This window comes from Bombina bombina, chromosome 3 (assembly GCF_027579735.1).
Source record: "Bombina bombina isolate aBomBom1 chromosome 3, aBomBom1.pri, whole genome shotgun sequence".
In the NCBI taxonomy this organism is placed as follows: Eukaryota; Metazoa; Chordata; class Amphibia; order Anura; family Bombinatoridae; genus Bombina; species Bombina bombina.
In genome coordinates this window covers 217885215-217901886 of record NC_069501.1, presented here as the reverse complement: position 1 = coordinate 217901886, position 16672 = coordinate 217885215, and the positions used below count along the sequence as shown (strand labels likewise).

General features: G+C 37.5%; 1 protein-coding gene across 1 annotated transcript in view; it reads right to left on the bottom strand.

Moving 5' to 3' along the window:
* EFCAB5 (EF-hand calcium binding domain 5) overlaps nt 1–16672 on the bottom strand; it is a 208160-nt gene that overhangs the window by 120019 nt on the left and 71469 nt on the right. Inside the window, exons 5-10 of the mRNA XM_053705221.1 lie at nt 15780–15847; nt 14922–15077; nt 13687–13789; nt 13401–13574; nt 11665–11751; nt 9671–9763 (exon numbers count right to left, since the gene is read on the bottom strand). Of these exons, the coding sequence (XP_053561196.1) occupies nt 9671–9763; nt 11665–11751; nt 13401–13574; nt 13687–13789; nt 14922–15077; nt 15780–15847 (681 nt within the window). The remainder of the gene's footprint in view (nt 1–9670; nt 9764–11664; nt 11752–13400; nt 13575–13686; nt 13790–14921; nt 15078–15779; nt 15848–16672) is intronic.

Genomic DNA, 16672 nt, shown 5'->3' with positions numbered 1-16672 from the left:
AGTGTTGTATTTTAATAAAATTCAATAAAAGTTACATTTTAAAATTCCCAATTTCTCAATCATAAGTCCAGGCACAGAGTGCTATATGTGCAGTCTTTTAGAGGGGTCTTTTCCTCTCTGTTGGTCGAATAAATTATTTAACTGCACAGCACCACCTTTTCTGCCATCATAAATATAGAAACATTAACTATATGTTAGCAACGCACGGCAATTATTGAAAAGGCTGCCGTAGTGGTGCCACTGTATATCAGTTGTGGTAAAGATCCTCTCCTGATTGATCCTGGCTACCAGCCTGGGAATGAGAGGAAACGGTGGAAATACATAAGCTAGGTTGAAGGTCCAAGGTGCTTAGAAGGAAGTTGTTTAGGTGGGGAGTTATAAATTAGACCTCTTAATTCAGTAATATTCCTGATAACCAAAAGTAAATCTTTCTGTATCAAATACACATAAGTTTGGCTATTACTGAATTAAGAGGTCTCATTTATAAACAGGCTAACCACTATAGGTATAGTTTTTTTTAAAAAAATTTCAAAGCCTTTGAAAAAGCCCGATACGGGCGAAACCGGTCAGGGGGTTATAGAGCTAATGGGAGCTCTATTCATTTTTTAAAAAAAACTATACCTATAGTGGTTAGCCTGTTTAGGCGGGAAAATAATAGTTATTACGCTTACAGCCTAAATATATGACAGTCACTATCAGGACTGTTTACTCTAGTGATAACTTTAGACCTAAAACTACTTGGAATCAATAGAAGGTTACTCGTAATCCAAATATTCAGCTAACTGTTTTCAAAAGACAATATTACAGTGGGGGAACGTAGCTATACATAGAGCCAGATAACTATAGTGTACTGGTTTATTACCGAACGTTACTCGCAATCTAAATATTCAGCTAGCTGCCTTCAAAGGATAATATTATAGTGGGGGAACGTAGTTATACATAGAGCCAGATAACTATAGTGTACTGGTTTATTACCGAACGTTTGCCACTACACAAAAGACCTTTCAGTCTGTACCTTAACAGCACCATAGTTACAATAGTCTAGCTTAAGGAGTATATTTACCTAATCTGCCAAAATCAGTACACTTTTGGTTAATATTAAATGAAGAAAATAAGTATCCGGTGCTAAAAATGATGTACACAAAGCACAATACTACATTTCTATTCTGACACTGGATCATACGAAAAGATTAAACTATTGTATGAGTAAGACAAGACACAATAAATATTGCAGTAAGAAGGGCAAACATAAGACAATATCGCTAATAGTGGCATTATTCTGCAGCCACATATTGACAATATAAGTTTGTCCCCCTATCCCTGTAAAACAAATGGCCAATTGTAACAGATGATGTAGTTCATTAATTAAAACGCTACAAATATTCAGCACATTGTATACTGGCTAAGACATATGATGTAAGAAATGTACTAAGCTACTCAGAAGTACACATTATTAAAACTGGGGAATTAAGGCAATCTGAGTAGATGCATATTAGCAATTTGTATACTTTAAGATATATCTAGAACAATATAGATCAATACTCTGCTTTAAGAAACTACATCTATTCTGAATATCTACATCAATTATACTCTACAATACAATTGAATAGAAGTGATACTTACTATTCAGATGGTATTTTACAACTACACTTTGTAGATATATATCTGAGGTCTTTGAATATCATTTACAGTTACCTCAATTCAACAAGTAGAAACCAACAATTTATTGCAATAGCCAAACTTATGTGTATTTGATACAGAAAGATTTACTTTTGGTTATCAGGAATATTACTGAATTAAGAGGTCTCATTTATAACTCCCCACCTAAACAACTTCCTTCTAAGCACCCTTTACACATCAAAGGCTTACAGAGGATAAAGGAAGTGGCTTACCACTATTAGGTTGTTTTTAATTGAGTGTTGTATTTTAATAAAATTCAATAAAAGTTACATTTTAAAATTCCCAATTTCTCAATCATAAGTCCAGGCACAGAGTGCTATATGTGCAGTCTTTTAGAGGGGTCTTTTCCTCTCTGTTGGTCGAATAAATTATTTAACTGCACAGCACCACCTTTTCTGCCATCATAAATATAGAAACATTAACTATATGTTAGCAACGCACGGCAATTATTGAAAAGGCTGCCGTAGTGGTGCCACTGTATATCAGTTGTGGTAAAGATCCTCTCCTGATTGATCCTGGCTACCAGCCTGGGAATGAGAGGAAACGGTGGAAATACATAAGCTAGGTTGAAGGTCCAAGGTGCTACTAGTGCATCTACTAGAGTCGCCTTGGGATCCCTGGATCTGGACCCGTAGCAAGGAACCTTGAAGTTCTGACGAGACGCCATCAGATCCATGTCTGGAATGCCCCATAATTGAGTTATTTGGGCAAAGATCTCCGGATGGAGTTCCCACTCCCCCGGATGGAATGTCTGACGACTCAGAAAATCCGCCTCACAGTTTTCCACACTTGGGATGTGGATCGCAGACAGGTGGCAGGAGTGATCCTCCGCCCATTGAATTATTTTGGTCACTTCTTTCATCACCAGAGAACTCCTTGTTCCCCCCTGATGATTGATATACGCAACGGTCGTCATGTTGTCTGATTGGAACCTTATGAATCTGGCCTTTGCTAGTTGAGGCCAAGCCCTGAGAGCATTGAATATCGCTCTCAGTTCCAGAATGTTTATCGGGAGAAGAGACTCTTCCCGAGACCATAGACCCTGAGCTTTCAGGGATTCCCAGACCGCGCCCCAGCCCACTAGACTGGCGTCGGTTGTGACAATGACCCACTCTGGTCTGCGGAAGCTCATTCCCTGGGACAGATGGTCCAGGGTCAGCCACCAACGGAGTGAATCTCTGGTTTTCTGATCTACTTGAATCATTGGAGACAAGTCTGTATAGTCCCCATTCCACTGTTTGAGCATGCACAGTTGTAATGGTCTTAGATGAATTCGTGCAAAAGGAACTATGTCCATTGCTGCAACCATCAACCCTACTACTTCCATGCACTGCGCTATGGAAGGACGAGGAACAGAATGAAGAACTTGACAAGTGCTTAGAAGTTTTGACTTTCTGACCTCTGTCAGAAAAATCCTCATTTCTAAGGAATCTATTATTGTTCCCAAGAAGGGAACTCTTGTCGACGGAGACAGAGAACTTTTTTCTATGTTCACCTTCCATCCGTGTTATCTGACAAAGGCCAGAACGATGTCTGTATGAGCCTTTGCTTTTGACAGGGACGACGCTTGTATTAGAATGTCGTCCAAGTAAGGTACTACTGCAATGCCCCTCGGTCTTAGAACCGCTAGAAGGGACCCTAGTACTTTTGTGAAAATCCAGAAAAGCGAATCTTAGGAACTGGTGATGTTCTTTGTGGATAGGAATATGTAGGTACGCATCCTTTAGATCCACGGTAGTCATAAATTGACTTTCCTGGATAGTGGGTAGAATCGTTCGAATGGTTTCCATCTTGAACGATGGTACCCTGAGAAATTTGTTTAGGATCTTCAAATCCAAAATTGGTCTGAAAGTTCCCTCTTTTTTGGAAACTACGAACAGATTGGAATAAAATCCCATTCCTTGTTCCTTTATTGGAACTGGGTGTATCACTCCCATCTTTAACAGGTCTTCTACACAATGTAAGAACGCCTGTCTCTTTATTTGGTTTGAGGATAAGTGAGACATGTGGAACCTTCCCCTTGGGGGTAGTTCCCTGAATTCCAGGAGATAACCCTGAGAAACTATTCCTAGCGCCCAGGGATCCTGAACATCTCTTGCAAAAAGCCTGAGCAAAGAGAGAGAGTCTGCCCCCCACTAGATCCGGTCCCGGATCGGGGGCTACTCCTTCATGCTGTTTTGTTAGCAGCGGCAGGCTTCTTGGCCTGCTTACCCTTGTTCCAGCCTTGCATCGGTTTCCAGGCTGGTTTGGGTTGTGAGGCATTACCCTCTTGCTTAGAGGATGCAGAATTAGAGGCCGGTCCGTTCCTGAAATTGCGAAAGAACGAAAATTAGACTTATTTTTGGCCTTGAAAGGCCTATCTTGTGGAAGGGCGTGGCCCTTTCCCCCAGTGATGTCTGAAATAATCTCTTTCAATTCTGGTCCAAATAGAGTTTTACCTTTGAAAGGGATATTAAGCAATTTTGTCTTGGATGACACATCCGCTGACCAAGACTTTAGCCAAAGCGCTCTGCGCGCCACGATAGCAAACCCTGAATTTTTCGCCGCTAATCTAGCTAATTGCAAAGCGGCATCTAAAATAAAAGAGTTAGCCAACTTAAGTGCGTGAACTCTGTCCATAACCTCCTCATATGGAGTCTCTCTACTAAGCGAGTTTTCTAGTTCCTCGAACCAGAACCACGCTGCTGTAGTGACAGGAACAATGCACGAAATGGGTTGTAGAAGGTAACCTTGCTGTACAAAAATCTTTTTAAGCAAACCCTCCAATTTTTTATCCATATCTTTGAAAGCACAACTATCTTCGATAGGAATAGTAGTGCGTTTGTTTAGAGTAGAAACTGCCCCCTCGACCTTAGGGACTGTCTGCCATAAGTCCTTTCTGGGGTCGACCATAGGAAATAATTTCTTAAATATAGGGGGGGGAACAAAAGGTATGCCGGGCTTTTCCCACTCCTTATTTACTATGTCCGCCACCCGCTTGGGTATAGGAAAAGCGTCGGGGTGCACCGGAACCTCTAGGAACTTGTCCATCTTGCATAATTTCTCTGGAATGACCAAGTTGTCACAATCATCCAGAGTAGATAACACCTCCTTAAGCAGTGCGCGGAGATGTTCTAATTTAAATTTAAATGTCACAACATCAGGTTCAGCTTGTTGAGAAATTTTTCCTGAATCTGAAATTTCCCCATCTGACAAAACCTCCCTCATGGCCCCTTCAGATTGGTGTGAGGGTATGACAGAACAATTATCATCAGCGCCCTCCTGCTCTTCAGTGTTTAAAACAGAGCAATCGCGCTTTCTCTGATAAGTTGGCATTTTGGATAAAATATTTGCTATAGAGTTATCCATTACAGCCGTTAATTGTTGCATGGTAATAAGCATTGGCGCACTAGATGTACTAGGGGCCTCCTGTGTGGGCAAAACTGGTGTAGACACAGTAGGAGATGATGTAGTATCATGTTTACTCCCCTCATCTGAGGAATCATCTTGGGCAATTTCATTATCTGTGGCAGTACTGTCCTTACTTTGTTTGGACGCTATGGCACAATTATCACATAAATTTAAATGGGGAGACACATTGGCTTTCATACATATAGAACATAGCTTATCCGAAGGCACAGACATGTTAAACAGGCTTAAACTTGTCAACAAAGCACAAAAAACGTTTTAAAACAAAACTGTTACTGTCTCTTTAAATTTTAAACAGAAAACACTTTATTACTGAATATGTGAAAAAGTATGAAGGAATTGTTCAAAAATTACCAAAATTTCACCACAGTGTCTTAAAGCATTAAGAGTATTGCACACCAAAAATTTCAGAGCTTTAACCCTTAAAATAACGGAACCGGAGCCGTTTACAAATTTAACCCCTATACAGTCCCAGCTATAGCCTTTGCTGAGACCCAACCAAGCCTAGAGGGGAATACGATACCAATTGACGCCTTCTAGAAGCTTTTCCAGCAAATTTCAGATCCTCACACATGCATCTGCATGCCCTGCTCTCAAAAAACAACTGTGCAGTAATGGCGCAAAAATGAGGCTCAGTCTACAACTAGGAAGGCCCCCTGACTGGAAAAGGTGTCTAACATAGTGCCTGCCGTTTAATAAACGTTCCCCAAGTTTATAAATGCGAATTGTCAGCATAAATATGAATAAAATGCCCAAATAAAGCAATCGATTTAGCCCATAAAAATGTCTACCAGTTTTTTAGCCCATATTAAGCCCTTTATTCTGTTTGTTTGACTAAGAAAATGGCTTACCGGTCCCCATGAGGGGAAATGACAGCCTTCCAGCATTACATGGTCTTGTTAGAAATATGGCTAGTCATACCTTAAGCAGAAAAGTCTGCTAACTGTTTCCCCCAACTGAAGTTACTTCATCTCAACAGTCCTATGTGGAAACAGCAATCGATTTTAGTTACTGTCTGCTAAAATCATCTTCCTCTCACAAACAGAAATCTTCATCCTTTTCTGTTTCAGAGTAAATAGTACATACCAGCACTATTTTAAAATAACAAAGACTTGATAGAAGAATAAAAACTACATTTAAACACCAAAAAACTCTTAACCATCTCCGTGGAGATGTTGCCTGTGCAACGGCAAAGAGAATGACTGGGGTGGGCGGAGCCTAGGAGGGACTATATGGCCAGCTTTGCTGGGACTCTTTGCCATTTCCTGTTGGGGAAGAGATATCCCACAAGTAAGGATGACGCCGTGGACCGGACACACCAATGTTGGAGAAATGATGTACAGAGCAAATGAATGCAAACAATATGTGTAATCCTAGAATACACAATATCAACAGATAAATTAATGTCTTATCTGGGAATTCAATGTTCCGGTCTTCTTAAAATCAGGGGAGAAGCGGCAGCTTATAGGTGAATCCTCCTGTACCAACACTGGAGTTCAAAAGCAAAACAAATCCAATCTAGAAAAATAAGCGCACAAAGAATCTCCTCATAGTGTAATCTGCTTTGATAAAAAATGTATGCACATAAACGAATTTCACAATCCCAAAGTTAGGATTGCAAAGGTGGATTCAATCGATATGAGGTAAGGATTGTACGTAATACACCTTAAAAGGTGAAATCAGGATATCCCACTAAGCGGTCTGTTGTACATCCAAGGTTCGTCCAGCAGTCCACACAAGTCTGTGACCCTAAGCAATCCGCTGTGAGACAGGCCCTATGCGATATACACAATCACAGTGATAAGATAGCCAAACAATGTGGCAAAGAGAATAACTTGTAACAAATACAAACTGCTACTTGGTAGCGTGTAACACTCGTCAGCGTTTTGCACCATAGCGTAAGGTGGGCGTGGCCTATATATATATATATATATATATATATATAGACAATTCCAATAGGATCTCCACTCCTTGTATCCAACTAGCTACAATTCACATATGATTACAGCACTCACTGGATTTGGCAAAGTAAAAATGAACTTTTATTGAAAAAACAACGTAAAAAAAGGGGAAAGTCCATGATGTTTCGATGCCCAACTGGCATCTTTATCAAATGTTCCCAATTCTTAGGTCAGAGATATCACAACATGATACCCCAAAGGAAGTTTGTTTCAAAATAAAAACTGATGCTTAATATACCCTTACTCGTGGAATCAACTAAGTGTATGCACCTGTCGACGGGGTGCGCGCTTGATGTGCAGAGACTATGGGCACATCACTTCCGGGTGTACGTCTCAATCCGATTGGTTTGCGTCATTGCTTCTTATAGCCACTCCACTTCCTCATTGAAGTAACCGCATGGCTAATTACCATATCCCGGTCAGTGTGGGACGTATGCTCGGTGTGTTGTCTGCATAATAACATAGTATCACATAGTATCACACCGTCAATATCTAATCATTCTGATCGTCGGCATGCAATCAGAGAGAAGAAACCCTTTTCAAACACTTATCATCCTGTTTCCAAAACGATTCATATAACTGTAAAATAATTGGATCTGTCTCCCATACATCAGACTACTTGTATCATCCGTTGCAGTCATATAAGCAGATCTACCGCTTGTGGGTTGATGATGTCAGATTAACAAAAAGTACTGTATTATAAGTCCCCCTTAAGAGTCATAGACATGTATTATACCAAATGCCATTTGTATTGTTAATATATTGTGCACAAGGTATACTGTACATATATACATATATATATACCTGTGTGTGTATATATATATGTATATATACATACATATTTAGACATGTATGTGTATGTATCTCTAGGTTAAAGCCCTTTGCAGTCCTTTTATTTCTGAGACACCTGAGACCTCATAACTTTTTCATGCAATTTTTTTAAAAATAATTTGTATTAGATTGTGTTGCGTAACAGTTAAACAGAGCTCTGAAGTTGAGCTATCCTTATGCCCGTTAAATTAAATTGTGCTAAAGTGAACACATTTACTTTTAACCTGTAATAAGCTCGCTACTTTTGATGTGCACAACGATAAACCCCTTATCGGTCGCATGAAACAGTTAGCGCGCCACTCCTAATCTTTGTTTATAATATGTGTGTGTGTATCATTTTTTATAATATGTGTGTGTGTGCGCAGTATATAGGGTTTATATTTTCCCCTAATTTAGTTTACAGATAAAGCAATCGGATCAGCGCTAATTAAAGCAAGAGGAATCTAGCAACCAACACAGTAGAAGGACAAAAAGGTCTAGTTATAATAAAATATATTAAATTTATTAAAAGATAATTTAAAACGTTCAATGTTTAGTGGCAGATAATAACTAAATACAATGCAAAGTGACCGGTCACCTCTACACAATTATTAAGAGTTTAAAATATATCTATTCTTATAGATTTACAGTGAAAACATTTTTCCCCTAATTTGTCACAGCAAATTAAGTGAGATAAAAAAAACACACAAGAGAGTTATCAAGGGGTGTGTCCTGCAAACAATGCTTATTTTTCTAACAAAATGACAGTTTAAATGTTTTTAAAATATTTATTTTGCCTTCAGATCATTAGAAATACAGTGAATTATTTCTCACATTTTTTTTACCAATGTGCCAGCAATTGAAAAATGATGCATATGACTTGTGTACAAACAACTCTGTACTACTGCACACAGAAATGAATTATTTTGCCCCACTTCAGAAACCTTTTTGAAGACGCTCATAAGCCAAACTCCACCCTTGGGCCTTTATTTATCAAGGTCTGTCGGACCTGATCCGACAGTGCGGATCAGGTCCGACAAACCTCGCTGAATACGGCGAGCAATACGCTCGCCTTTTTTAGCATTGCACCAGCAGCTCACAAAAGCTTCTGGTGCAATGCTGCCCCCTGCAGACTCGCGGCCAATAGGCTGCCAGCAGGGGGGTGTCAATCAACCCGATCGTACTCGATCGGGTTTATTTCCGGCGATGTCTGTCCGCCTGCTCAGAGTAAGCGGACAGGTTATGGAGCAGCGGTCTTTGTGACCGCTGCTTCATAACTGCTGTTTGGGTTCGCCAGAAACACGGGGCATAAAGCTCCATTCGGAGCTTGATAAATATGCCCATTGATATCATAATTGACCACTTATTAAACTCTTAAATGCAATGATCCCTTTAATGCATTTGCCCAATATCAAAATAAACCCTTTATCTGCCACAGTTTTCCCATCTAAATGAACCACTATCTGCCATGTTTCATTCACCACAAAATAACACGCTCCTTCTGTCTCGTAGCACAAACTACCCATATGAAGGGGGAGAGCTTCCAGATCAGATGCTATTTCTATTAACTAGTTCACATAGCTTTTTTAGCAAGACCAGCAATATTAAAGATGCAAAAGTTATAGATTCTTCAAAATATCACATCTTACCTTCAAATTTATGTTCCTTATTGCTAACATTTATTTTGTTAAATTAATATTTTCATTCATACAGATTACAGATTATTTTATACGGTAGTAGGACATTTTACAACATATAGAAATGCTCAACAAATGTTCATCCCTAAATGGTAACAAACAAAACATATTCACCTGAGAATTTAGAGGCTGCCTCTGTGCACTCATACTCGCTTCTATCCCCATAGGAGCTATACCTGAGAGCCAGGTCAGTGGTGAGAAGGTCACCTAAAGCAACAAAACACATTGTACCGTGTGAGATACAAATACTGTAACATTGTCTACCCTTTAATTTGTTTCCAATTATCTAATTTACCTGCTAAAGTGTATTACCAATAGCTCCTTTACATTTATTTTGCTTTTTTACTCCAAGTAGGAAGTAGGAGAGATAAGTAATAAATGTTAATTTTCAGTTGTTCTCTATAAGGGCCTGGTGATCAAAGATTCTCCAACTTGGAGAGAAAGTATAGTGCAGGGGATAAACTCACTGATTGCTATAAGAAAAAGGGCAGAACCTGGAAGTCCCAGAGAGATGCCTCCCATAAAGCTCTCCACTCATATAAGATGATCTAAAATGATCCTTCAGCATTGTGCGATTTCTCACAAGATTCTAGGCAGCAACTGTTATACTTCTTTAGAAAAAATTCCCTGCATTTCTGTATGGGAAAGAGAGACAAGCCCAGTGCAATGTAACACTACATGACATTGCATAAGAGTTTTGTTACACTTACACTTTGTGCTTTGTATTTTATATTACTTTAAAAGACAAATTTTGTCCTTTAAGTTTTATTACATTTGAACTTTGCACTTTCTATTTTTGTATTTGCAGTGTATTTAGGATTGTTATTTTACAAATTCTGATTATGCTTTGACAATTTCTGTGTAACTTTAACAAATAAGGGTCATACTTTGTATTGTAATGTAATGAGTATCTACAGCTTCAGTTTCCCAAAGAGCTTCATTACTTTCTAATAGCCAGATGATCAAAGATTCTCTAGTTTGGAGAAACATTATAGTGCAGGGGCTGAATTCACTTAATTCTATAAAAAAAATGGTGAAATCTGGAAGTCCCAGAGAAATGGGAGATGCGTTCCATAGAAAGTAATAAGCCTCTCTGGGATAGAGAATTTCACAGGGAAGAGTGAGGTTAACAGGAGAGCACACATTCAAATGAAATGTTTTTTTGCTACATTTTAACTTGCTTTTGCTTCAAGTTTACTATATGTTACATTTCTATCAGTTAAATAAGTGTATTGTTAATTTTGAGAAAAATTCACCTGCATGCAGCTGGCGAGATAAATCAGTGAGGCTAGCTTGTGTAAAATGCTTAGAGCATTTCATGAGAATTGTGAGAGAGCTTCAGACATACCCTGGGAACGCCCTTGTTCCACCCAGGGAACTCCCCAGTTCCTCCCACTTTCTAAAGCTGTGAGTTTTATTTTACAATAGAGCAAATATAAAGTGCAATGTAATTTGTAAAATATAAACAGAAATATACAATGTATAATTCTAATTTGTTAAAGAAATACAGAAACAAAGCATAATCAGAATTTGTGAAATCAATGCTGTATCTAAATGCACTAAAATACAAAATGGAAAGCACAAAGCTTAAATGTAATAAAACTTAAAGGACCCAATCTGAAGTTTAAAGTAATATCAAATATATAGCACAAAATGTAAACATAACACAACTCTCATGTTATGCAGTGCTATACTGCACTGGGCTTGTCTCTCCTTCACATACAGAAATGCCTCATAGAGAAGTATAGCAAAAATTGCCTCTCTAGAAGCCTGTGAGAGATATCTCAGTGCTGGAGGATCATTTTAGAGCATCTTATCTGAGTGGAGATGGGAGGCATCTCTCATCTCTCTGGGACTTCCAAGCTCTGCCATTTTTCTTATAGCAACTAGTGAGTTCAGCCCAAGTTAAAGTTCATATGAGGCTGGTAAGAAGGATAACAACTCTCTGTATTTAGTGAATTTCAGCTTGCCTGGATAGCAAGAGCATTATTTATTGAATCATCACATATGGTGTAGGAACAATCATATTGCTGCAGATTTAGCCACCTACCATTAAGCTAAGAATTTTACATTTACCCATATTAAGAATTGTTTGGTATTATTATTACCTGACCAGGGCTTGTCCGGAAAGTAGTTTTTCTCTTGTTTACCACTATCATCTGTAGAAGAGGCCTCTTCCTTTGTATGGGTTGAACCTAAAATACACATATATCATTAAAAATAGAATAACTATGGCTTTACTGTAAATGTATTCAAGAATAACAAGACAAACAATAAAGGGCTAGAATTAACCATCAAAATGATTGCCCCTTTGGCAGCAATTAAAATAAGATTGTAAATTACTTGAATTTTGTATTTAATAGTTCACTAATAAATTATTCATCATGATGGCTCCACTAATCTATGCACAGTCTGTGTAAGATTGTTATTATGATAACATAAAATAATTCAGATACTGATGCTTTAAGTTTTTCTTTGATAGGGCTATACATTTGTAATATATAAATACATTTTCCTGATGTTAACTGAAGCAAATAAGGTGTTTTCAAGTATATATTTTATTGCAGATATACTGCATGTTTATTGCTTATCTCTGTAATTGCAGGGTGATACAGTCTATCTGTGGCACATGGGTTTACTAAAATAAATTCTGAAGAGCTAGTATTACCATTCATTATATAAAAAGTTTGATATGCAAAAACTTGTTAATCATCTCTGGCAAATTTTGGCTTTGTTTTTTATGGCATTTCAATCTATTAGATGCACTGACTTTCAAATTATTAATGGGATATAACCATATTACCTTTAATGAACAGAACCTGTAACATGCAACTAGCAATTACATTGTGAGTAATAAATGTCCAAATACTTAAAGGGACACTGAACCCAATTTTTTTTCTTTCATGATTTAGATAGAGCATTCAATTTTAAGTAACTTTCTAATTTACTTCTATTTTCAATTTTTCTTCGTTCTCTTGCTATCTTTATTTGAAAAAGAAGGCATCTAAGCTAAAGAGCCAGCACATTTTTGGTTCAGAACCATGGACAGCACTGGTTTATTGGTGCTGTCCAATAAGCAAGGACAACCCAAGTTGTTCACCAAAAATGGGCCGGCATCTAAACTTACATTCTTGCTTTTCAAATAAACATACCAAGAGATTGAAGAAAAATTGATAATAGGAGTAAATTAGAAAGTTGCTTAAATTGCATGCTCTATCTGAATCACAAAAGAAAACATTTGGGTTCAGTGTCCCTTTAAGGAAACTATAAATAAACATTCTAATAATGATAACTTAATTGTGTACACGTTTCATAGATTGAAATATGATCAGAACTATATGTGTAACTATTTAACAATCCATAACATTCTTGTATTTACTAATATGTGAACTGAGGATGCAAGGTTAATACTGAAAAAAACTGTTTGAAAATCCAAGACATTAAAAAAGTTTTCAAAAGGCTGCTGAAATAGGAAATAAGAAAAAATCATACAAAAACATACTAGAAACTTTTCTGGTGTGTTGGAATACAGCTGCCAAGGTATTTCAATGTAAAATATTTGTAAAGTTAAGTTGCAAAACCTCCCCAAAACAGTTTTTTTGTTATGGATTTGAATGGTCTTAAGTTTGAAAACGTCACCATTTCTATTTTGTTTTCTTCAATTTTGTGCAATTTCCTGGATGCGTCTATCTCTTTCTGTTCCTTTTTCCAATTTCTACATCCTGCTCAAGGATACTATTATGGAGTTATTTTTGCACATATCCTGCAATGACTCTAATATGTCCATCAAGTAAACCATCTACTATAAAATGTCCTTCAAGGATTTTTTCTTATATCAACTCACCTTCAACTGTTACGTTACTTTCTATCTTGTTTTCTTTTTCCTGTGCTGCTACACTGTATGTAGAGATTGGTTCACTTCCATCTGTAGTTGATTCTTTCTCCACAGGCTTTATTCCTTCCTGGAAATTAGCCCAGAAGGCTGTAGGATCCATTTCATCCAGCTCAATCATTGGCCCTGTACAAGAAAATTGTTTTTGTTAGAAGTGTGCAAAGCCCATATTGTCCGTATATGTATCAGATGAAAACTTGTAATCATGTCAAAGTTCTGAGAAATACACCATCCTTACATTGCCTAGGGTTCCGTAGATGACATTCCTCAGATTCTAAGTCCATGTTGTCATAGAACGTTTCCATCAAAGCCAGAACTCTCTGTCTGTCAAGGAATCCTACCTAAATGACAACAGGGAGAAATATGATATGCCCACCTCTGCAAATGATGTTTAATAAACCTGAAGCCCATTCAGATTAATGAGTAAAGCATCTATGAATGTCCAAAACAATAGTAATTATTGCAAGCATTTTTTTGTATTATCAAAGTCAGTTTTTTTTTATATTGGTCACAAAACATGCACATGCTGAAAGTTTTCATTTTGTTTCATAGTGTTATAATAATATATCTTGTATGATGGCTTGTTTATTTTGGCAGCCAGCTTGCTCTGCTCAGCTGCAGAATGCTGGGATGTGCACATGCATTTGTGTGCACAGCTTATTGCTTTCTGAGCCAGTGACAGTGGTAATGTGTAACAGCAGCTACTCTCTATTTCACAGGCAAATGTGTGTAAACCACTGCTTATTGATGAACAAAAGGATCATTTTGGATGGCCGAGGAAAGGATAATAAAAGTAAAAATTTTTTTTAAAGGGATAGGAAACCCCAAAAATTTAATTCATGATTCGGATAGACCATACAATTTTAAACACCTTTGAAATGTACTTTTATTATCAAATATGCTTCATTCTCTTGTTATCCTTTGCTGAATGAGCAGCATTGCACTACTGGCAGCTAGCTGAACACATCTAGTTAGCCAATCACAAGAGAAATGCGTGTGCAAGCACCAATCAGCAACTAGCTCCCACTTGTGTAGATATGTGCGTATTCTTTTTCAACAAGGGATACCAAGACAACAAAGCACATTTGAAAATAGAAGTGATTTTAAAAGTGTCTTTAAATGACATGCTCTATCTGATTCTTGCAAATTTAATTTTCACTTTCCTATCCCTTTAAAAGTGCAAAAAGTAAATGCTCTTATATGTTAGAGTGATTTATTATTGAGCTATTGCGTGCATATGCCTATGTGTTTAACCCTTGCGAAGTCCCTTCTGCTGGAGAAGTTCTCATGTCCATGAATAAAGTAATAATAATCTTGCCATGGCTGAATCATGAAAGAAACAAATTGGGATTCATGTCCCTTTAATGGAAATGTTTTGATTGTAGGTTTTCAGCCAAACTAGAGGGGGATAATTAGCACATATTACTTAAATGCAAATAATCTGTAATGATGGATTCCTTTTAAATGACCAACCTTTCCATGATCACATGCAAGGAAGACATCAGAAAACATCTGTCTCCAGATGTCATGTGTGATAGTTTCACGAAACATGTCTGCGCACTGCGCAAGGTGATGCAGGAATTCCTGGAAGAGGTCTGTGCTGAAGTGCTGAATGTAAGTATAAACATACTGCAGAGATGAGGAGAAATAGGATAATATAGCATAATTATTTCCAGAGGAAAAATCCAAACACAGACACCAAAGTATTACAATAGTATGCTCTGTAAATGACAGCGCACATAACGTATCAAGACATCTTACAAGCAACAACATATGGGCTGTGCCACAGATATAACATTTTACATATATTTAAAATTGTATGTGTTTAAAGTGCTTCATTCATTGTATTGTATTATTCTTGAGTAACTCTAGCAGGCCCATTTATCAAGCTCCGTACGGAGCTTGAAGGGCCGTGTTTCTGGCGAGTCTTCAGACTCGCCAGAAACACAACTTATGAAGCAGCGGTCTAAAGACCGCTGCTTCATAACCCTGTCCAGGCGGACAGGAATCGCCGGAAATCAACCCGATCGAATACGATCGGGTTGATTGACAGCTCCCTGCTGGCGGCCGATTGGCCGCGAGTCAGCAGGGGGCGGCGTTGCACCAGCAGCTCTTGTGAGCTGCTGGTGCAATGTTAAATGTGGAGAGCGTATTGCTCTCCGCATTTAGCGAGGTCTTGCGGACCTGATCCGTAGTGACGGATCAGGTCCGCAAGCCCTTTGATAAATGGGCCCCTAGATGTTCCTAAAAGTAACATCTCACATTTAAAATGTATTCATTTTGCTTTTTAAAATTTTTGGGGGAAAAACAGGTGCTCTTATTATTTCTCACCTCCACAAACTCTTCACTGCTTAATTTCTTCTCCGTTGTGTCAACTGTCTCCAGTTCCTTGTCATACACTGCTTAGGAAAAGCACAGAACATTAAAGGAACATGAAAGTCAGAATGGAACTTTCATGGTTGAGTTGGACATGCCGTTTTAAGATATTTATTTTACTTCTACTTATCAATTTTACTTGGCTCTCTTCATATCCTTTGTTAAACAGCATACCTAGGTAGGCTCAGGAACAGTAATGCAGAACTGGAAGCTAGCTGGTGTTTAGTAGCTACCAGTAGGGGTTAAACATGCCTGAACTAACAGTATGTGTGTATATATATATATATATATATATATATATATATATATATAAAACCTAACCTCTAACAACAGGAGGTCGTATAGCACATTGACTTCTAAGGGGAGCGCTACAAACTCGCTTGCACACTAACCCAAAGGTGAAGTCAGCCAAGTGCACGAAAGCCCAAGGTGTGTTAAGAAATACTTGAAATAGCAATGTTCTTCACTCTGAAGAAAATGCTATTGTTATTTTTTATTTTTTTTTATTATTATTTTTATTTGTAAGAGAGAAAAGTAAATTAATAATAGAAGTATTATCTGTTCATATGGTAATGAGAAAAAAAATATAATGAACAATGCTTATTCTCACAAAGTGATGCATCAGACTAACAATAAAATTCTCAGCAGCAAAAATCATATAATGCAACTTACAGCTGATAAAAAAAATGTATAGTTGATTTTAAATATACATACTGTATGTATATATATATATATATATATATATATATATATATATATATATATATATATCTTTTTCACTCTTTCTTTTTTTTTCAATAAAAAAATAGTGTATTAACATTGTTTTATAGTGATATGGTATAAGACAT